This window comes from Sebastes umbrosus, chromosome 6 (genome assembly GCF_015220745.1).
Source record: "Sebastes umbrosus isolate fSebUmb1 chromosome 6, fSebUmb1.pri, whole genome shotgun sequence".
Lineage (NCBI taxonomy): Eukaryota > Metazoa > Chordata > Actinopteri > Perciformes > Sebastidae > Sebastes > Sebastes umbrosus.
The window spans coordinates 17,875,501-17,899,037 of record NC_051274.1 but is presented as its reverse complement, the minus strand read 5'-3'; the positions used below and the strand labels follow the sequence as shown (position 1 = coordinate 17,899,037).

Sequence of the window (23,537 nt, the reverse complement as noted above, 5' to 3'; positions counted from 1 at the left end):
TGTGGTTTTGCGTTTTGTTTGATCAGTTAGCTGTTCACCATCAGCATGAAGTCAAGTAGATGTTCAGAATCTCAATGGTTTCTAACAAATAAAGGATGTTTTTGCTGGCATGTTGATGCAATTTTTATTTTTATTAGATTAGTGTACCATGGAAAATGAAACTACAACAGCATATTAAAAAAAGGAACCATTTTAGGAAATAAATTCAAATAATTTAATTTACTGAGCTGGTGGAGGGGAGTAATATTCAGAGAAAAAACTCAGAATTTCTGAGATTTATGAGAAGAAAACTTGGATATCCTCTGAAATGAAAATGGTAAAATTACGAGAAAAAAACTCACAAATTAAGAGTAAAAATACTTGAATATGCTCTGAGATTATAAAGTCATAAATTTGTAAGAAAAAAACTCGGAAAAATGAACCACACTACTTCACTTTGCAAGGTTTAATAAAACTCATCATCACGCCACAGTTGCAACCGTCAAAAACTGTGATAACATGAGCTGCCGAGTGCTAAATATATTAACCATATTAGTATTTATATACGTTCATAATAGAATACAGAAAGAACATGAAAGTAAACATGTATATGTATCATTCAAGACTTTCACCTCGCTCATAGGCCACCCGTCAAAGAGGATATCGGAAACAACAATCTTTAGGATTTATCTGATAACCCATTGGCAAAATAAAATATACAACCAGTCTAACATGAGGGTAAAGTACAATGCATACTGATGTCAGCATTACGTTCATGAAATAACAGAGAAAACGTGAAAGAAAACGCAATCAAATATCTTTCAGGACCTTCGCCTCGCAAATGTAGAGATTTTATAATCTCAGGGAATATTCAAGTTTTTTTCTCGTAAATTTACCGATTTAATCTTGGAATTTTTTTTACCAACAATGACCCTAATACGCCTTCGTACTAGTACACCATTGTATGAAACAGAATGAATCAGTCATTCAAAAAGTTATTATTATTATAAGGATTATTATAAACAGTTGTTTTGGAGTTTTCACTTAAAGCCCCACATTTTGCCCTTCGTACCACTGCATTTTGTCACGCAGGTCACTTCCACAGGTCACTTGTGCATTTGCTGTGGAGAGGCAGAATGTAGTGAGGTTTCAGAAAAACAGCTGTTTGCAAAATGTATAATAATGAAATGGGCTTTTCTAGTTATAGGCTATGTGAGAATAATGAGCAAGTAACTTCTGTTGAATACAATGTAATGTTCCTTTACATTTTCCATATGTGGAGGGACAGATAGCTACAGAATTTACCTCCTAAAATTTATCCTCAACTAAATTACAAAATAAAATAAAGATTAAAACCTCTTGAAGTGTCCTCAAAGTGAGACCAGAGAATTGGATGGAAATCTGCGGCCTTTTAAATTCAGGAAACGTCAGCCAAAGACTAGCATTCTCACGTTGTGAGATGACAAAACAACATTACATCTGGCACAAACATCCACTTGGACTGGAGGATGAACTGATTAGAATTTGGTGGTCAAATGTCACCGTGACACATTTTTGGATATAACTCAAGAATTCTCATGCTAATTCAGACAATTTTACATAAATGTCTAACAGGATAAAATGATGAAGTGATGACATTTTGGACAGACTTGGATGTAAACTGCAACTTGACTGGTTGGCGGAGGAAAACAACTGCAAGGCTAGTTATATCTAAATATGCTCAAGAATTCATACATAAATGCATACACACATACATAAAAAATTACACAAAATGGATCGTTTTTTTTAACGAAAAAGGGATGTGGGAGCCAACCCTGCGCCAGTAACCCCTCCAAAGCATGTGGTGAGGAAACGTGACCCTGAATATCCTACATTACATTAGGATTCATGACGCAAGTCACCACTGATCGTCTCATTTTTAAAGAATTCCCAAGCAGAAAATACACATACGGCTATTAGTTTGATTATAATCCACCCCATGTGTAGTTTCTAGTGAAATCCATTAATGACAACAAATAGTTTAATACCGAATGGTACAGCTCACAACAGCAGAACGCCTGAGGGATGGACGCTCATATAATTGGTGCCTATGCAGCCTTTTCAGGCTGTAGTTGGGTGCATGAATAAATGACGCCCACACGGAATGTTTTGGATTAAACATGTTGACTGACAATATTTCCAGCTTTTACATCCTGTTTTAATTCAGACTGACTTTGTGGCGCATTCAGAGACACACACACACAAGCTGTCTTGCCAGATACAAAATATTTATGCCTGCTGTATAAAGTGGATTATAGGGAGATTTGAACATTGTGTGATCATAACAGAATGATAAATCCAACATCAAAGTTTTCAAAGGGACGTTGTTTCCCTGGAAACATTTTCATTTCCGCCACCAATTACTGCTACTTTGGATACAATTGTGAGGGAGGATTTAAGTGAATTAATGTTATAGTATCACAGTTATAACAGAATGACAGGCATCGCTTCTTAAATATACAGAAGGATCATGTATCCACTGTTTTGACTGAAGGTCGTTTTTGGCCAAAGAAGGTTGTGACTAAACGCCTGCCAAGTCTTTTGTGTAAAAGAGTCCCATATGTGTATCCTCAGGTCCTCTCTCCTCTCATCTAATTATTTCATGATTAAGGTCTATTACGTGCCGATGAATGTCCTGCTGAACGACCATTTTCAAACAAGTAGCCTTCTACTTCCTCAGAGGGGCCTAGGCAGCAGATTTCTGGGAAACAACCTGATTGAAACTGACTATCCCCTGAAACCTTGCCTCCAATTTCCCTGCTCCAGTGGAGGACATGAATGGCGAGGCCCATACATTCAAAACCATTTACAGGAGGATAATGGCTCTCTCCTGTCTGCAGGCGCCACTGCAAACATATGTTAACTTTCTCCACAGTTTCAACACTGTAATTGACAAAAGTAGTGAGTACCTGAAGCAGGCAGGAGTAGAGACCGAAAGAAAAGTATGTTTAAGGAGGAGGATTGTCGACAAATGACAGGGTTTGTCATACTTTGTACATGTTCAAACATCAAGGGAATAATAGACAACATCATGCAGCGACTTCAGAGTTAGATGTTAAACTTTAACTACGCTGCATGTTTTATATAAAAAGAAACATACAGCTAATTAAAGCGTCTAGCCTGGTTCGTTAAATTTTCTATACCATGAACCCCCCCACCCTCTCCATAACCTCCACAATCCTGCAAGAAACAGCCAGCAAGACTCCAGGTGGCCGTCCTAATGATAAGGCATGATGTGGTAAGGGAAAACAAGGCTGTTAAAAAGCAGATGTCTGCACCAGTTTACAGATGGGATTGATATTGACATGGCTGGAGGTGATATGTTGTAGTGTAAGCCGCAAATGTATGTCGTCTAATGAGAGTGGGTCTCTGGGGCCGGGGCTGCTGCTACGTAGAGAGGGGGGGTATATTTATTCTATACCAACAACATATTCCACTCAGTCTGAGGAAGACACAGGCGACATGAGCTAGGCAGGAGGCATCGTCTCTGACCAACCAACCAACCAACCAACCAACCAACCAACCAACTGGTAGGTGTATTGTACCTACTGGAACCAGCATAATTCAGTGTTATCAGTGTATTACAGATTTGGGATTGGGTTAGTAGGTGATATCCTAAATTTGACTTCACATCAACATCTTTTTCTTCCATCAGTGATCATGCAGACAGTGGTGCTCCTCCTCATTATGGGAATAGTGGATTTGAGCATGGGCCAGCAATACAGCCAGTTCCAGTGGCTGTCCCACCTGCGAGGGCGGCGGCGGCACTCCGGCTGGCGGGCCGAGGATGCGGACTGCGCCCTGGAGTGCGACTGCCCCTCAACCTTCCCCACGGCTATGTACTGTCACAGTCGCAACCTTCAGCACATTCCCTATGTCCCCTCACACATTAAGTACGTCTACCTGCAGCGTAACCAGATCACAGGCATCCAGGATGGGGTGTTTGACAACGCTACCAACTTGGCCTGGGTCGTGCTCTTTCACAACCAGCTCAACTCAGACAAGATCGGCAAGAACGTCTTCAGCAAGCTCAAGCACCTGGACCGGCTCCTCTTGGATCACAATGAGCTGGTACGCGTGCCTCCCAACTTGCCCAAATCCATCACAGACCTGCGACTCGGTCATAACAAGATCTCAAAAATCCTCCCCAACTCATTCGAGGGGATGGTCAACATCGCCACCCTCCAACTCCAAGCAAATGTCATAGAGGACGTAGGAGGCGTGTTCAAGGGACTAAAGTCTCTGACCATGCTGGATATGAGGAAAAACAAATTGAGGAAAATCCCTGACAACCTCCCAGAGAGGCTGCAGCAGCTCTACCTGGAGTTCAATGACATAGAGAGCGTGCCGGCGGGATTTCTCACCATGAATCCCAAACTGCAGTTTGTCCGGTTGGCTCACAACAAGCTGACAGACAAAGGACTTCCATCCAACATCTTCAACATCAGCACGCTGGTTGAGCTCGACCTTTCTTTCAATGAGCTGGAGAAGATCCCTGTGGTCAGTAGGAACCTGGAGAACCTTTATTTACATGCCAATAAGATCAAAGGTATGGACGCTTCTCTGTTACTATAACATGATCATATTATAGTATTAAATTATTTAAGTCCCATTGGAAATATAAGAGTGATGTATGCTATACCACCAAGAACTGTAATGTGATTAGAAAGACTTTACTTTATTTAACAATCAAAAATAACATTAAATATTTTAACGATCACATTTTTCTTACATTGTGTAAATTTGGAAAAAAAAATTACAATATACACTGCTGACATATTGTACTGTATATTGCCAGTTTTCCTACCTTTTCCCCTCATTCAAAATCCTATACATGAGAAACGACTCAAGGCAGCTCTGATTTAATTGTTATGATGGTGGCAGAGCTGGACACACATGCTGCCGCTTAACGACACACAAGGCTCACAAATCTTTAACGGCAAAAATATGGGTAGAAAGTTTCAACTGTTGACCCTCCCAGCGCGACCTGCTTCGGCAAATTATGTCGCGTAATAAACTTCACGGAAGAAGGAAGTTGGATAGAAAACTAGTATTTGATTTAAAGGAGCTGATTCTTCTCTTCGTAGCGTCCTTTATAGAAAATCACACTTTAATGCACTCCAGTTGCTTGCATGCTTGTAAAATTCAGATCCGACATGCACCAGTTCACCCATATTGTTTCTAGCTGTATGGTTTTCACTGTACAGTTTAACTGTATTTGGCTTTTCAACATCCTAAAACTTCATATATTTTCTCTCGTCTCCATAGAGAGTTCGATTTGTTGCAGCTCAGGCCACACCCAGCGGTGATGTAACACTTTTGGGGTGGGGACTGAGGATGCAGCAAAGCTACATTTTCAACCATTAGATGACAGCAAAAGACTCACACACATTACGAACTTTACGAAATATAAAATTAAATCTCCAAATTATAAATAAAATGAAAACTCCAGAAAAAATATGATCAAACAAGAGTAGCTTTAATATAGAAATGTGAGAACCAACTCCGGCCTTCTTGCACAGACATACTTAAAGTCCCAGCAGTACTCACTGTTATTTAATTTGGCTTGGTTTGATGTGAATACATTGGTTGCTGCTTGACACGACTCACGGTATGAGCAAAACAGCCATTCTCAACCAGCGGGCCGCGGCCTCAGAGCGCTATCTCGTGGGCCGCGGGGGTAGTGCCAAATGGTTAGATTAAATTTAAAAAATATATATTATCATTAATATTATTATTATTATTATTATTATTATTATTATTATTATTATTATTATTATTATTATTATATATTTGGTAATTTACAAAGCTAGTTATTTTTATATATAAATGTGCTCAAGAATTCACATAAATAAAAAAAACGTCAAATTAAAATTTATAAATTCATTGACCAGTAACGTTTGAATATCACCACGCCAATCCTGACACATCATCAGGTAGAGACAAGCGTGTTTAGCTACTGTTAGATAGCGTTTAACAATGCGTACAGTTAACAGTTAACATTCTCTCTGATGCAGCGACACAAAATGGATTGTTATTTTAAACGAAAAATGTGCAATGTGGGAGACAACCCTGCACCATTAAAAGCTCCAAAGCGTGTGGTGAGGAAATATGACCCTGAATACATTACATTTGGATTCATAATGGCAGGCAGTGATGGTTGAGGGTAACCCGAATATTTGTTTTGGTCAATACAGCTGACAGGTGGCCCACAGAACTTTTTTTAAAAGTTCACAAATAGCTATTAAACCTGCAGTAGGCAGAATCTTTTTGGCATCATTGGGGAAAAACTCCATAATAACCTTTCAGCATTTTGTAATTCAAGTGTTCTGAGAGAAAACTAGACATCTGCTCTGTTTTCAGGCTTTAAAAAAATCTAGCATGTGATGGGAGATTTGGCCAATCACAGGTCATTTCAGAGAGAGAGCATTCCTATTGGCTGTTCATTCAAAAAAACGGCAAAATGAGAAAGTGTGCTCAGGCTGGTTGGCGGTGCTTGGTATTTCCTCAACTTCTCTCATGGCAGCTGTGTCACAAACTTTCTCATTTTACAGCTAAACAGTACACTACAAGATGATTCTGAAAACATTTGAGGTGAGAAATAGGCATTACAGTAACAGATTATTGATTCATATTTGATCAGCATGCCTAGTTTGACCGTTTGATCGGAGTTCGCAAGTGATTGACAGCTGCTCAGAGACGGCAGACTCCAGCTTGGCTCTGACTGGTTGTTTTCCTCCAGTCTGTGAAATCTTGCAGATGCCATTTGGAGCACCGAAGGACACAGAGAAACATAATTTTTTCAGATTACAGTGTCTCATGCACTACTGTCAAAATATAGTGACCATTTTTTACAACATGTTGAGAACCCCTGGACTAGAACATGTGGCCTCCCTTCATATTTCTCTCCTCTTGTGCCTTTCAGAGTTCTCCCTGAGCAGTTTCTGCGGTACAATTGACATGACAAACTTCTCCAGGCTGAGAATGCTGCGTCTGGATGCCAACGAGATCTGCGCCAAAGACATTCCTGCTGAGGCTGCCTACTGTTTGCGGCGTGTTGCCTTTATTGATGTGTAGCGGCTTCATGCTTCTCTGATTTCTCTCAACTCATCCAGGGTGTCGCTCCATCTGTAACACCCCATACCTCTTGTCCGCTATATTTACCTTACTTTGTTCACGGTCCACTCCATCAAAACACATTAGAGATAATGTATTGTTACAGTGTCATGAGAGCTTAATTATTACTATACGAAATGATCAAACAGTCCCAGTATTAGTCAACGGGAAATACCAGAGCTGTATAATCACGTATCCAGATGACAGGCATATGGATGACAAAGAGAGAAAGACAGCTACATCCTTTCCAAAAAGCTAATTAGATTATCAGCTCTAGTATTCTGGCATAAATAATACCAAGCATAAATATGATGTAGCTGCTGACAGCAGGTTCTGCTTGTGTCTGGTTAAACTATAACCTGTATAAATCGTCCTATCAGCGGTGTGAGATTCACTTTGGGTCTTTGCCTCCACCATGTGGCACAAGGTGATAGAACAGCAGGTGGACTAGCCATGATTCTCATTATTAGTATTATTATTATTATTATATAACATATTATCAGTGGCAGTCCTGTTTGACTGTTACACATACAGAGCATGGTTACTTTAAATACTGCTCATCATTTTTCTATCAACATTTAAAGTTATATATATATTGGTTGGTTTCAAGACTGCAATAATTGTATCTAATAACTGTTGTTGTAATTTTATAGTTGTAGTGTGTTTTTGGATTTAAACACACTCGCTTTGTAAAAGACTTTTTGGGGGGTAATTTCTGAGCCAATGTGTAATTGTATCGTAATATAATATCACAGACAAATGTGTGCTTGAAAGCCAGTAAGCTAATGTCAGGATTTATAATATAAGAATTGCCGTGATTCATTTTGTATCCAAGCTATGAATTATACATTTTTGTGTAAAGTATATCTTTTATCTTTGAATCCACCACTTTGTACGTATTATTTCATCAAATCAGTTGACAGTGATACATTTTTAGCCGCAACAACAAGTTCTGTTTCCTCTAATTTGGAGGTAAAATAGGCAGAGAGGCTGGGGGATGGGGGGGGAGAAAGGGCGGTAACCCTCCCGACAGCTCTAACTGGTCTTAGGCAGTTCCCACATATTTATTGGTGAAGACAACTCGCCTTTTCATCGTGCACAGCTGCCTTTAATCCTCGGCTGAAAGGCACCTAATTGCATTATAGAAAATACTTTTCTTGTTTTGTAATGGAGCAAGGTCTCGGGATGAAGAATGGACTGCTGCCACTGCAGCAGTGGTTTTGCACTCTGATGTATGGTAGCCTGTGAAATTAAGTGTGTTATACACACGTAGGCAAAATTGTTGGTACTCTTCCGTTAAAGAAAGAAAAACCCACAATGGTCACTGAAATAACTTGAAACTGACAAAAGTAATAATAAATAAAAATTCACTGAAAATTAACTAATGAAAATCAGCTGTTGCTTTTGAATTGTGGTTCAACAGAATCATTTTAAAAAACAAACTAATGAAACTGACCTGGATCTCTTTGGAAGTTGTTCTGGGCTCTTTGGTTATCATTCGTATTATCCGTCTCTTCGATTTGTCATCAATTTTCCTCTTGCGGCCACGTCCAGGGAGGTTGGCTACAGTCCCATGGACCTTAAACTTCTGAATAATATGTGCAGCTGTAGTCACAGGAACATCAAGCTGCTTGGAGATGGTCTTATAGCCTTTACCTTTAACATGAAGGTCTATAATGTTCTTTCTGATCTCCTGAGACAACTCTCTCCTTAGCTTTCTGTGGTCCATGTTCAGTGTGGTACACACCATGATACCAAGCAGCACAGTGACTTCTTTTGACCCTTTAAATAGGCAGACTGACTGATTACAAGTTTGCAGACACCTGTGATGCTAATTACAGGACACACCTTAGTTTAATATGTCCCTACGGTCAAATTATTTTACATCTTTTCTAAGGGTACCATCATTTTTGTCCAGGCCAGTTTCATTAGTTTGTTTTTTAAAATGATTCTGTTAAACCACAATTCAAAAGCAACAGCTGATTTTCATTAGTTAATTTTCAGTGAATTTTTATTTATTATTACTTTTGTCAGTTTCAAGTTATTTCAGTGACCATTGTGGGTTTTTCTTTCTTTAACGGAAGGGTACCAACAATTTTGCCTACGTGTGTAGATCAGGATAGGTTCTGCGGCAGCAGCAGCAGCGGGGTACAGTCGTGTTGTTTTTTTATTTTTTCCTCCTCCACTTCCTACATAGATTTTTCAAAAACAAAATAGAGGCCAGCACACATGCACACGATCACATATTTTGACAGGATTTACTGATGTGCTCCTCTCCGAGTTGATACACGCTGAGCGGGGAATTGTCCGAATCTTCTCAAGCTCAGACGTTATGCAATTTATTATTATAAAACATTTGGTTGCGTAAACATGAGTGATGACAACACGAGGGAACGCACATGCACTGCTCTTTCTCTCTCTCAGTATAGAGTATGTCATGCATTCATATGAGTAAACTATAGTAGGCCTATAGCACATTATTCCCACCAACCCCTGCTGTCACGCCCTGTGCAGTGAAGACATTATTTGCGTAGCTGCAGCAGCGACTGGTGTGATCTATCGGGATAGTATCTCAACCTCGCTGCCATTAAAAACAGCTCAGAGTGTTTTTATCATAATCTCCAGAGTTCATGTTCAAACACTTCTTTGTTTGTTATTTTAAGTCATCCCTTACAAAAAAGAAGTATACTTCAAGTATATTTTATGAAGTAAACTTAAGTATACTTTAAGTACATTCCCCAGTATACTTTATGTAATAAGAATACTAATATCAATGTACTAGTAGTATACTTGTAACTGTGTACTACTTCAAGACTTCTTGGGACTAAATTGGCCAACTTTTTAGTTTACAAAAGTAGACTTTTAAGTATACTTTAAATGTAAGAGTAGTAAACTTTAAGTACACAACTAGTTTACATCCAAGTTGTATTTTGTACTGCAACTATAATCTGAACTATACTACAAGTGAACTTATAGATATACTGCTAGTTTACTAGTTCTATACGTTTAGTCCATTTGTTATGTTTATGAAACTATATACACTAAAAGAGTATACTCTCAGTAAACTAATTTGATAGCTTTTACTGAAAGTATAATTGTATGTTTTCTTAAGTGAACTTATAGCACTTAGCCAAATGTACTTTTCTGTATACTTTTCAGTATAAGCCATGGATACTTGGACTTTTCTGTATATTTGCCAAGTACACTTCGACTTTTCTGTATACTTGTCAGTATAAACCAAGTACACTTCGACTTTTGTCAATAGTTGTCAGTATGAGCCAAGTATATTTAGACTTTTCTGTAAATATAATTTTGTTAAGTTTATCTCTGATAAGTACATAAAAAGTATTCTGAAAGCATACCCTCTTAATTTATGCTTAAAAGAAGTATACTAATAGCATACTTGAATAAACTTCTTTTTTGTTAGGGATACCTTTCAGAAGTTGACCTCATGAGGACTGTGTATTGATCAACAATGTAGGCTGATAATGAGGGGAACTAAACTGCTTTGCACAGCAGCCGGAAAGACATTTTATTATAAAGTGTAAAGTCAAACAGGATGTACTGTAGGTAATTAGGTAGCCCAAATCCTTTAATGAGGTCATTACCTGCTCTTTACAGGAGACTTCGGTGTGCTCATATATGAATATACTGGAAAGCTGGTATTTGGTACTGATGAAACCTTTATTATCAATACGGCGATTGAATAGAGTCAAACTAATAAATAACTTGTGGAAATGTTTGGCAATCAACATTACAAACAGTTGGTTAAGTGGTAGCAAATGGACACACACATTATTCAACATATATATAACTAGTGTAAAAATAAAACTTTTTGTTTAGTGAAAAGATATCTGCAATACATAACGCATAAACATAATATACAAACCATATTATTCCAAATAAGGCCCAGTCAAAGCCAAGCTTCTGATTAAAAAGGTGAGCATGATACATTACACACAAAATACTGATATGGAAACTTGTTCACGGTGAGTAAGATGTGCAGCTTCACAAGTGCTCTGTCTGCTGCTTCAGCGACGGCTCTTTACTGCCTACAGAGAGGAAAATAGTGTAAATACACAGAATATAAAGATGGATGTGCACAGCAGTCATGCTTTAAAGGCTGACATAGATGTTATTCATGGTCCAGCTCCAGGTGTTAAACTCAGTAACACTTCACGTAGGTGATGAGAATACTCACATTATTGTGGCTCCATATCTATGTCCTGCCGGTCTCTGCTTTAAACCAGATGACAAAGGAATGCATCAGAATGACTTCAACAAACACTGAAAGATCTTTTTTTATTACACAGTTCAGCAGGTTCTTACCTTGAGTTCGTATACGATCTTGATCTGTGAGGGTTGTGAGTTATCTGTTTTGGAAAGAAAATACTTTATGAAACGAAGCCAATATGACACATGGGGAGTAACTATAGTGATTCCCGATGAAACAGGCACACATCTCATTTTTTAAATTTTGAAAAGACTAAATCATTTGTGAACAATAAGCTGAGTTTTGACTGATGACAGAGTAGGAGGCAGGTGATCGACAGGGTTATGTGTGAAGATTGAGACAAAATAAGCTGTATTTGGCCATATCTTTTGGCAAAAAAAGCACACAAAATGACGCTGCAAGAAGTAGAAACATTTCTATCTGTGATTCAATATTTTTTTTTCCACCAAGAAAACTTATTATTGAAATCAACTGCTGTGATTCCAAGCAAAGGCGTTGTATTCATCGACTGAGTAAATAAAACCTTTTTTCAGCCACCTTTTAAATTTACAGCAGCTGAGCTTCATAGTCAAAAGATACATTTTGGGTTGAGTATCACTTTAAAGTCCCTGGCAGGGAGATGTTTATGTTCCTTTGTCTCACCCCCGTAGACAAAGCAAATACACATAAATTCTGCTTCTCAGTCGGTGGGTGGCAAATAGTAACCCAATGAGGGTCACAGGTCAGCTTCAAGACGATTCCATCTTTTGAAGACTTTTGTGTTTTCACTGTTGCACGTTACGATTTTGACAAACTGCTTCTCGCTGCAGGGAAAACCGTGGTAGTGATGGGAATTCCAGGTGTTTTTAAAGAGACAGTTTGTTTGTCTCCCAGTATTAAAAAGAGACATATGTTTGGGTCCTGTTTGGACCCTCATACAGTTCAAGTTATTATTACGGGCTTGTTTCCAATAAAGTTTTGATTCTATCACTGCCATATTGCCCGTAGGTGTGCAGGTGGACAGAGCAAGTCAGAGAAAGTTTACAGTAGTCACAGCTGGGGCTCATCTTGTTTCAACCTATGCAATGCAGCACAGCCTTTTGACCATCTGATTACTGAGTTCAATTAAATGGACTATATTTGACTTGGCAGGATTTCTTTTCTGCACATCCATCCAGTATCTGTAAACGCTTATCCTATTCAGGGCTGGAGCAGATCCCAACTTGCATTGGGCGAAGGCAGAGTACACCTTGGACAGGTTGCCAGATTATTACAGGACTGACACATAGAGACAGACAACCATTCATGCTCACAATCACACCTACAGGCAATTTAGAGTCAACAATTTATCTAACCTGCATGTCTTTGGACCCACGCTAGCACATACCCAGAACCACTTGCTGTGAGTAGACACTGCTAACCACTGCACCACAAGCCCATTCTCATTCCCAGGGCGTTAAATACTGACGTTTTGGCACGGCTGTCGGCGTTGGATACTGCCGACAAAAGGCACAAAGCGCCGGTATGCGACGCCCTGGGCTTTCCATTAACTACAATGTAAACCCATCCGCGGCAGCATTAAACGCACAGGAAAGTGCTGTGGTGACGTAGTTTAAAAAGCAGAAGAGACACAAAAGGCGGGCAAGAGAGGAGGTGGATGGGTCCAACAAACACAAGGCTTTCATCCAGTCCCGTGCTTCACGTTTCACTTTCATTTTACAATCAGCTGATTGTTCGTGTCCTGTGTTCACAACGTTCAGTCACATTTTCACTGTACAAACATAATAGTTTTAAGCCCAAGTTGTTTTTTCCTAAGCCTAACTAAGTGGTTTTGTTGCCTATAATCCTAAACAACTGTTTTTGTTTAATTCATAACTCTAAGCACGTGTTTACTGCGAACGAAAAGTAACGCAGAGGGGTCGTTAAGCATGTGTTTACTGCAACCGAAAAGAGACGCCGAGGAGTCTGACAAAGCGTCAGTATGTGATGAGTAGGGATGAGTTGGCACCACTGTGCCGGCCTTCTTTTTGCACATACAGTGGGGAAATATGATAGACCAGCTGCATACTCTAATTACATAGCTAATTCAGCTGAGAATCATTATAGAATTACTATGCATGTATGACACCATCTATTAAAGTTAATGTAGCGTCACATCCTAATCCGGGCTTCATGGTGGGAAAACAAATACAGCAACTGACACAAACAGGTTCATTCCGCAGGTTTCAAACATACACAGAAATGCATCTGCCCAAAGTGATGTGTCATTTCCAATGTAGTCCACTTCCTGGCACAGCATTTTAAAGCCGTTTTATCCATCTGTTCTCACTGGGCGCACAGACGATGTTAATTAAAGTCAGAGAGGGTTTCAGTGCTTAAAGCTTAGGCCTTAAGGGGCAGTTGGCAGGGCAACATGGACCCACACATTGTGGTGAACAAACAGCTGGCAACACAGGAAATAAAGTGAGCAGCATCATAGATAAAAGGAGGATTATAAACTACATCAAGCATTTTATAGCAATGTGTCCTTTGTACGGCAGCCATTTTGACATCTCTTAGCTGGGTAAACACAAGTGTATTTGATCAAATTAATTATGGCGCCGTTAAGTGTGTCAAAGCCATTCCAGTGAAACAGCATGCACAATACCAGGGCCCGGGCACACCGAAATGGAACAGGGCCCTATTAATGTTATTAATTACACTTGTGTTTAACCCGCAATGCAACACGTTCTCATCCCAAAAGGTCACATACTGACACTTTGTCAGACTCCTCAGCTTCACTTTTTGGTCGCAGTAAACACATGGTTAATGTTGTGAATTAAACAAAAACACTTGCTTAGGATTACGCAACAAAACCACTTACCGGTAGTTAGATTTAGGAAAAAGCAACATGGTTGGGCTTAAAATTACTACGTTTGTACAGTGAAAATGTGACTGAATGTTTTGAACACAGGACACGAACAATCAGCTGATTGTATAGTGAAAGTTAACACACGGGACACGAACAGCAGTCTCCTGGATGAAAGCCTTGTGTTTGTTGGACCCATTCACCTCCCCTCCCGCCCCGCCCACCCTGTGTGTCTCTTTCGCTCTTTAAATTACGTCACCACAGCACTTTCCCTGTTGCCGCAGATGGGTTTATACTTTAGTAAATGGAAAGCCCAGGTCATCGCATACCGGTGCTAAACGGTGCCTTTTGCAGCAGTATCGAACTCCAACAGCTATGACAAAGCGTCAGTATTTGATGCCTTGGCAATAGGAAACAGGCTGGGCAATGACATGTCAGAATGGCTGCTGTAAAAAGGGCCTATTAGTCCATGTCTGTACGTTCACTACCAACCATGCAGCATCCCTCCTACTCTGCTACAAATGTGAAGCCAAAATATCCCAGATAAGGGAGCTGCCGTCTTGAGATTTTGACGTCATTTGCAACAAGAGTCTGTGCCGTAGTGATCGGGGGGCTGGAAACACGGTATCGAGGTCCCGCCCACAAACCTGCCCGAGCCAATCACGAGCCGAGCACGGTCACAGCTTGTTAGCGTGAGCCAACTAGCTGCTACGTTAGCACCACGGCAGCTATTAAGCTAGAAAGACACAAAAACTAACCATAATATCTCTATAACTACATTTATGATCAAATTGACACATGTTCTATTACACAGTGACGGTTATGGAAAGTTAAAGTTACATCTCTTCTCTCGTACATTTCCTACTATTACTTCATTACTTCACTCAGAGCAGCTGTCAATCATGACGTCTCACCCCCTTTTTATAGCATTGAATAACTCATTAAAACCAACTTATCAGATGAATGAACACTTGAACATACATCAGCGTGATAAGAACTACCTAAAATGACAGAAACCATCTTTGGGAGAAATGTATTTGACGTGTACTTTGACTTTTTTAGTTTGGCCCATGTACCATCCGCTAACATGGAGGGGGCGGGCTTTATGACCTTTATTGCAGCCAGCCACCAGGGGGCGATCGAAATGTTTTGGCTTCACTTTTGGGGAGCTGTCATGTCGTCCATCTTTCTATACAGTCTATGATATTATGTCACTGCATGCAGTCAGTTAAATAAAGATATAAACCTGCCCACCTGCTCGTTCAAGCCGTCTTGTTATTTGGCAGTTAAAAGCTCAATCGGATTGCACTCTGAACAAGACAGGATAAGTCATGATGGGAAGTAAATGTTTCTCTTCCTCCTTCCTCATTTAATTGAATCAACTGCAAAATTCGGTGTGCATCCGGTGCATATTGTTTGTCCACCAAATACTACTTAGTGTTTTGCTGCTTTTGCCAGCTTGCTGAAAACTCAAATGTTTATCTGAAGTCTGATTTCAACCATAATCAAACCTGTGTTTGAGAAACCAGCTTTGGACTAACAAAGTCCTATTCATGCATTAACCTGAAAGAGCCGCTCAAATGGAGCCATTTATTTGTTGATAATCCACCACATATGTGGAGCTCTAATGTGATTGAATGCTGAAAGTCACTTATATAGGCCTCCCTGTGTTCTGGTGTAATGTGATTTAAATGTTAACTGGTGCCTTTTTATGTGCAGTTTGTGTGTTCTTGCAGTTACGTCCCACATTACAACACATCCATTACATGCATATTAGGCTCATCAAAAGCTCTCTCGGAAGAATTAGAACTAGTGCCCAAGCCCTTCGCTGTGGCTGCCTAATGTTTCCTAAATATATGTCTGGCTCAGAAGCAGATTTCCCAACAAGGATCAATAAAATGTAGCCTATCTAACTTCCAAAGTAACACTTTCACACTAGTAAACACTTCACACAAACATAGAGCAGCTTTGTCTACCATCACCCAAGGCTTTTAAGACTATTTTCAAAAGCAAAAACATTCCCAGCTTTCCTAGTAGTATGATTTCTTCACAACTGTTTAGCCTGTAAGGAGCTTTACTGAAGAGTCCTATACTGTAAAGTGTTAAAGAAACATATGTAACATTTTATAAATGAAAACCAGGTTGTAATTCAAGAAAGGGATGTTTCTGCTTTTCCTCCTTTTCATCAAAACACTTGTGTTTTACCTACAAACAGGCCCTTTAGCATATTATTACTTCTAGTACGTTGTTTTCACCTTAAATAAACTGCAGCTGCACTGTTTCAGGGCTTTTACTTTATTGGGCTCTTTTGTCTGTTTTTAATAGGGTATGAAATAAATACCTAAATAAAGAAAAGACTGAGATTATTGTCTTTGCAGCACCGAAAGAAAGACACAATATCGGCTCTTAACACCGTTTCTCTCATTACTACAGTCAAGCAAGAAATCTTCTATGATATTATCTTAGATTCAGATTTAAAGGTCTTATTGATAACATTATGTAGATGAATAATAATAATAAAAAAAAAAAGACATCCACAGAGCTTTTAGAAAGCTGCCGAATAAAAGTAATGCTTTTCCTAAAGAATATATATTATGATTGTGAATTTATCATTTAAAATATTTTGGTGGGTCCAAAATGAATGTTTTTTTTATCTCTGTGGAAAATATCTGATGTTTGGTTCCCACTTCTACTAAAACTTGTGAGCCAATAGTATATCGACGTCAATTGGTGTCTCTGTGTCCTCAGCAATCAAGTTGCCAGTTCGCCGAATTCACACCAGAGCCGCTTCGAGGTGCCATGCAAATGTCTATGAAAAGCTACGGTGGCCGCTCCTGAGCTCAGATAGCTCCGGCTATTTGATTTTGCGGCGAAGTGCGTGCGGCCAAACAGTTTACGCAGCCAAAAGTAAACTCTTGTGACATGTTGACCTATGCTACAAAAAATGTATTTCCGCCTGAAACACATGAACACGCCTCCCAGCCGCAGAAAAATTTAATTATTGCGGTGAGCCAAACTTCGCCGCTGCCCATTGTGAATCCGTAAGTGTGGAAAAAAAACAGATAAATGGCTGAGTTTGACAATGGTGTCTCCATCAGGCTGAAAAATAAGTGAATATTTACCGTGGAAGTGACAACTGAAGTTAGCACAAGTTAGTTATCTTAGCTCAATCGTCCAAACAAAAACAACCAATAAAATTACAATTCGGCATATTTCAACAAAACCAACCACTACCAACAACCATTGTCTTTACAACCGTAACTAATGTTTTGTCACCGGTTAGATTGTCAAAGTGAGAAAAATAACAGCTTCAATCCCTGAAGAGCTACGTAAGCATCTTAGCATTAGTGACGGTTGCGTTGGTGATTGTTCCCTTAAACATTGTGTAATGAAGATGCACATCAGAGGGGATTTAGAGAAGTGGGTGGCCGACTGAACTGCAGTTGTTGATTGTTGGAAAGATTGATGGTTTTGTTGAGTTTTATTTAGTTTCTGGCGAGTTTGACTGATGCTGCGCTGCTAGAACAGCTGATGTCACAGCTGCAACATGGGAGGGGGTGTGCATGCAGCGCCACACACACACACACACACACACACACACACACACACACATACACTTCATGTAGGCCTATAGCTATATGTTGTAAAATGACTTCATTACTCCACCATGACAGATTCATCTCTTGGCATGACTGTCTCTCTGAGTCATTCCACTCAACCATAAAATATGAAGGTTGTGCAACAAACTGGCAACCACTTGTTGTAAACAGTGGGCTGCCTCTGGTTGTGCCTTAAACACGCATTCAGGGATGTTAGTAATGAACCGTTTAACCGTTTAACCGTTAACCGACATTAAGAGTTTTAACCCATTAATGCCATCGGTTGAACGGTTAAAAGAAATATTAATAATTAATTAAAAAGATGAGCAAAACTCAAAGGAGCGGCTTGTCAGTTTAAGGAGAAAAGCTGGTCCACCTTAAGAAAGTCTGAGCCGGAGTTACAGATACAGGAAGTTTGCTCCGGTCTTGAGCGGAGCACAGAGCGGAGGAGTTGTAGCTTCTTAGCATTTATTCCCAGACAAATAAACTGTACACACACTGTCTGCTACAGCTACGTTCACAGCTATAACGCCACAGACAAACCCACACTCACCGCCGCCACACACATACATGGCCTTTCGGACATTTGCTAAAGTTACGCCGCGCTGACAGAGCGTATGTGTGGCAGCGGGGAGCATGAAGCCTCCAGCAGCACTACAGCTGCTAACGTAGCACAAACACACGCACGGTTTGACGGACAATTGCTAAAGTTACGCCAGACAGACACTCAGCTGACAAGCTGCTAAACTAAACGACACTACTCGCAGCACCGTGGCTGCTACAGTAACGCTCCCGAGCGGTTGAACTGGGAACTCAGTTGTCTGTTGTGCTCATACACTGCATCTGACGCACCGCTACATGAGATGAGACGCACTAATTTTGTCGGTTAACGGTTAATAATTGGTTAACAAGGGTTGGTAATCGGTTAATTTTTTTCCCCAAAATTAGCATCCCTACATGCATTCTTTCTAATAGCCAGCAGAGGGCGACTCAGAAGAAGTCTGATTGTATAGAAGTCTATGAGAAAATTATCCTACTTCTCACTTGATTTATTACCTCAGTAAACATTGTAGACATGAGTTTATGGTCTCAATCGCTAGTTTCAAGTCTTCTTCAATACAGCATGATGTTCATTTAGTAAATTATGGTCTCATTTAGAGTCAAATAGATCATAAAGCAGGGGATGCTTTAGGGCGTGGCTACCTTGGGTTTGACAGGTCGCTACCATGGCGTTGACCGGTCTGGGAGTTATCCGTGTTTTTGTCTAACAACTTTAACCCTTTCATAATGTCTTTTCAGTTCTTGAAAGTTAATTACAATCCTTTGGTCGCTTAAAAATGTCTTATTCAGCGTTAGGTTGTACTTAGCTCCTCCCTCACTTGTCCCTTCTTGTTTAAAAAAAACAACATGGTGACGGCCAAAAACCAAGATAGCGACGGCCAAAATGCTGAACTTGAGGCTTCAAAACGGCAGTCCACAAGCCAATGAATGACGTCATGGCATCCACTTCTTATATACAGTCTATAGTTGTGAAGTGAATGCAATGGAACAGGGGAGTGAGAGTGCAACATCTGGTGGCTGAAAGCTATCAATGTTATTAATAGCACCTTTAAACTTTACTAGTTTACTGTTAAATTTATCACTTGCCTGTACTTTTGCACTTTTTAAATTGGAAATCTTTCACCTTTGCTGTATTTTTATTACCTTGTAAAATACATTGAATTTCCCTGGTGTATGAAATGTGCTATACAAAACAATGTACTACAGCTGCCTTGCTCTGATTAATTATTGTTTGAAATAAAAGCTGATGGCACCACAAAGTCCCCAAATAGGATAAAGAGCATAAATGCGCTCGTTTGTATTTACAGACTTTTTTAGCATGTGCTGCTGCAGAATAGCACTTCTGCTCTCACCAGTAGGTCCGGCCTCCACTTGGTTTTGTTATTCTTAGTATTATAGTACTCTGTAAAACATTCCCAGATTTGCAGATGGTGATCTTTACAACTTGTTAGCCTGTAAGAAGCTGTGTCCTAAAGTGTTAAAGAAACATATCAAAGAGTGCAACACCTTATAAACGAAGGCAGGGTTTCTGCTTTTCCTTCTTTTCATCAAAACCCTTGTGTTTTACCTACAAACAGGCCCGTTAACATTTTATTGCTTTCTAGAAGCCGCTGTTTTCAACAGGAAAAAACTACAACTGCACTGTTTCGGGGCTTTTACTTTATTGGGTTCTGAACCTCTTTTGCCTGTCTCATGTTTTTAATAGGGCATTGCTTGCTGCAGTATTCATTTTGTGAAATAATTTAGAATTGTTTGAATATTAAATTATCTCAAGGGTAATTACCAAGGCTTAATGAATGAGGAAACATGTGGATTGTAAGCCTCAGCCAGTTGAAAACCACCTCTCTGATTTAATATTGAAATAATAGCTGATGGCGCCAATTAGTCCCAAATAGAATAAAGATCATAAATGCACACATATGCATTTGGAGACTTTTGCTGCTGCAAAACAGCACTTTAAGTCCAGCCTCCACCTTATTTTGATGTGCTCAGTATTTACCAGCGAGGGAGGGCTGGATCTTCTGCAACAGGGAGTGCCACAGAGAACACAGACAGACTGCCGAGGCCTGCCTAAGTGCAATATGACTGGAATGCATGGCTAAACTTTATTAGTGCACATGTGATGTTAGAAATCAACAAAACAGAAGCACTGGTACCTTTTGTGATATGAGACAGTAGAGAGTGAGAATGAGCAGCAGTCCTCCGCAGATGGAGACGACGATGAAGCCGAGCATGTACAGGTCTTTGGCGGGTCTTCTCTGCGAGGCCTTCACCAAGCTCCTACCATAACTGTCTGTAGAAAAACACACTTATTCTGTGATTTCAGTGGCTCTACAAGTCATTCGTCACAGAACTTTTGCAGAAGAGATTCCCACCTGTAAAATACTGTGCGGGCGACTCTGTGTACAGCTCTGTGGTAGAGCCATAGATTTCTGTGTATTCGTGCTGGCATCTCCAGTCTACCGGCGCGTCGCTCATCGTCACCAGTTCCCAGTAAACGGACAGCACCTCCGAAGCCCTCTGCAGCGCCTCTGAAGTAGACCCTCTGTAGTGCATCTCGAAACTCTCTGGCTTATCCTGCGGCAGATTCCCAGAAACATACTTTAGATGTTTTCACAAGTATTGCAGATCTATCTTCTGGCGCCGGGCAATTCCTCACACCACATATTTGTTTCGTCATGTTTTGCATTATAGAATCCTTCAGTCCTCACCTCAACTTCTTCATTAATCTGAGGCACACATTTCTGAGAGTAGATGTTGAGGATGAGCGCCCTCAGGGACTGAACGTAGCCATCATTGACTGAGCCCCGACTATATTTGAAGTGGGTGGTGAGCAGCTCCAGGATCCAGGGTAAAGCAGCTTTTACAAAGCAACATTTGCTCTGTGGGAACACGAGGTCATAAACATGAAGCACTAAACAGTTGATGGAAAGTTGGAAAGTGAATCAAAGGTTTCTGGAAGGGAAACAGCCCCATAACACAAATGATACCTTACCAAACTTCTCCGTTCTATGAATGTGTAGGTTATCGTGCACCCACTTCTCAACTGGTTATCCATCTGCAGAGACAACAACGCGGAGATTTCAGCCCAGCGTAGTCGTATAACGTGACCGCCACATTGTTTCTGATGTCGATTCAACAAATGTGTTTCTAATGTTACCTACCAGATGCCTGACTGTCAGCAGGTGCTCCCTAGTGATGGAGTGTCTGCATGGACCAGGGACCTCAGCCATAGTCAGAGGGAAGCTCAGGAACATAAGTACACACAGACACTTTACCTGCAACTAACACAACCACACATTATCTTCACTTCCCTCAAGACTACACATGTGGACATTTACTCAGCTTGGAAAGTGTACTATTTCATTCACTTGACAAACATAACTCAAGTAGATTTTTGCATGCTCAAATATAAAAACAAGGAATGCTCTCAACCACCAACTCAATCATGGACCAATGAGGCATCCTGACCTTAACCATTTCAATATGACTGCACATGGGAGTCTCTCTCACAGATTCTGCTTCCCCTCCCAGATTGTAATCATGTTGTCTTCATAAAAAAGAGCTTTCCTATAAATGATTTTTACAAGCAAAACAAAGTTTGAACCTAAATGGAATTTCCTTCTAATCAAGGCAAACCAGTAAAACAGTATGAATACGAGCAATTCATGGCCTTTCTATCCAAAGTAAACAAGACAAGTTGCTTGATTACAGTGACAGCAACACTTTCATTCCACCCCTGCGCGCTGTATGTGTGTTACAGTTCTGCTGGTTGACTTGGGTTTCAGGTTTTGGGTCGAGTTTCGTCAATACGTGCGGCGCCTCTTTGCTGCAACGTTACGAGTGAGAGATGTTTAACTGTGAGTGACCTCAGAGGAATCTTGCCTGTGTTAGATTAGTCCCAGATATGGTCAAACAGTGCCCTCTACCAGGGAGGTTTAGCCTTGAAGAGCAACATGCACGGACTCTTCCTGTAGCTTATGATAAATACTACCAAGCACCTTTTGGCAGCTGTTTCAGTAAAATGGGCTCCAGATGAACTTAATCCTTCCACAAATGATTGAAACATGGTGACAGACATATGTTCCTCAAAGTGCAGGAGAAATGTCTGCTCTGGACTCTTTGAAAATCCCCCCATTGACTGATTTGACCTGTGAGTTCAGCGCAGCTTCTGTGACAACAGTCGAGACAGATGCAGCGAAACACTGAATTCAAACAGTATAAATGTGATTTATCGTCGCCTGATCAGCCTCTGAGACACACAAGACAATTCTTTGAAAGCCACCAGAGACGAGAAGTATTCCTTTCATGTTTTGTTGTCTGTTCTTAATATAAAGCTGAGCTGTATACATGTTAACTCTTGTTCAGGTTTGTGAAATCATGTAACATAAACCTGACACCGTGTCTGCAAAGATTACATGTCATGAAGATTATGCCACGAATCTAAGTTGTACCGCATGTGCATGCAAATTGAGTGCCGGGAAAAAATTCAAGATCCGGGAAGCCCGAAGGAAAGGAACAAAATATTGTGCCATCATGGTTTTTGCTATTAAAGCAAATAAAATATAATAATCTGGCTAAAAGAGGCATTTGAAACAGAGAAGATTAAAAAAATAAAGTCAGAAGTAAAACATGTTGCTACGTGGGAGCTGAAAGCCTCCCATGCCAGCCTCTGCCTGTTATTGGGAACCCTCTTGGTGATTGATGATAATCAAATGAATGTAATCTAATAAATCTATTAATGTGATGGCTATGTGATCAGTCCAGGAGCACATGACGCAAATGTCACCTGTCACATGGTTTGCTCTCTCCATTATATCTATTTAGGTCAGCAAATCAAGCAGAAAACTTCATACACAGACAAACAAAAGCATGCATTGTTCTTTTCTCCTGCATTGACGGCATTGTCGGTGAGTTTTTCAATCTACTGATCAAATAAAGGCTCTCACCTACCTTAGCTTTGCTCTGAATCAGGGTTGACACAAGGATGGTCATCTGGTAAGTGTTTGACAATGGAAAACACCAGACTCCTCTGTCACACACATTGAAGCAAAGAGATCCTTTTCATATATTCAGTTCCACTCCACAGAAAGGAATTTGCTGTTAAATTTGGCACTTCGTCATGTGGCGCTGTTCTTAAAGTCATTGCCTGATGTGCTCCTCCTGCACAGAGTGAGTTCAA

The 23,537-nt window shown here is 40.2% G+C and overlaps 2 protein-coding genes across 4 annotated transcripts; one reads left to right on the top strand and one right to left on the bottom strand.

Annotated features, from left to right (window-relative positions):
- The first annotated feature begins 3,565 nt into the window (after positions 1-3,565).
- On the top strand, positions 3,566-7,976 carry fmodb (fibromodulin b). The gene is made up of 2 exons (XM_037771685.1): positions 3,566-4,567; positions 6,944-7,976. The coding sequence occupies exons 1-2, from the start codon at positions 3,679-3,681 to the stop codon at positions 7,093-7,095; spliced, it is 1,041 nt and encodes a 346-aa protein (XP_037627613.1). The 5' UTR covers positions 3,566-3,678; the 3' UTR covers positions 7,096-7,976.
- Positions 7,977-10,696: 2,720 nt separating this feature from the next.
- On the bottom strand, positions 10,697-23,537 carry csf1b (colony stimulating factor 1b (macrophage)). Of its 3 annotated transcripts, none has more exons than XM_037771492.1 (9): positions 23,305-23,537; positions 21,520-21,639; positions 21,351-21,413; positions 21,067-21,237; positions 20,731-20,932; positions 20,512-20,648; positions 11,464-11,507; positions 11,336-11,373; positions 10,697-11,186 (listed from the first exon to the last, which is right to left on the bottom strand). In XM_037771492.1, exons 2-8 carry the CDS (start codon positions 21,610-21,612, stop codon positions 11,337-11,339), a joined length of 747 nt encoding a protein of 248 aa, XP_037627420.1. In that variant the 5' UTR covers positions 21,613-21,639; positions 23,305-23,537; the 3' UTR covers positions 10,697-11,186; position 11,336. The 3 variants fall into 3 exon arrangements, with proteins under 3 accessions (XP_037627420.1, XP_037627418.1, XP_037627419.1); XM_037771490.1 differs by having other exon boundaries at positions 23,309-23,537; XM_037771491.1 differs by having other exon boundaries at positions 11,336-11,370; positions 23,309-23,537.

What these genes read in the sequence shown, in the direction of transcription:
- fmodb (XM_037771685.1), top strand. Translation starts at nt 3,679, where the DNA reads ATGCAGACAGTGGTGCTCCTCCTCATTATGGGAATAGTGGATTTGAGC. An exon ending in ACATGCCAATAAGATCAAAG is followed by an intron (nt 4,568 to 6,943) that starts GTATGGACGCTT and finishes TGTGCCTTTCAG; the next exon opens with AGTTCTCCCTGAGCAGTTTC.
- csf1b (XM_037771490.1), bottom strand. Translation starts at nt 23,350, where the DNA reads ATGACCATCCTTGTGTCAACCCTGATTCAGAGCAAAGCTAAG. An exon ending in ACTGTCTCATATCACAAAAG is followed by an intron (nt 11,508 to 20,511) that starts GTACCAGTGCTT and finishes TTTCCAAAACAG; the next exon opens with ATAACTCACAACCCTCACAG. An exon ending in AGATCGTATACGAACTCAAG is followed by an intron (nt 11,374 to 11,463) that starts GTAAGAACCTGC and finishes TCTGGTTTAAAG; the next exon opens with CAGAGACCGGCAGGACATAG.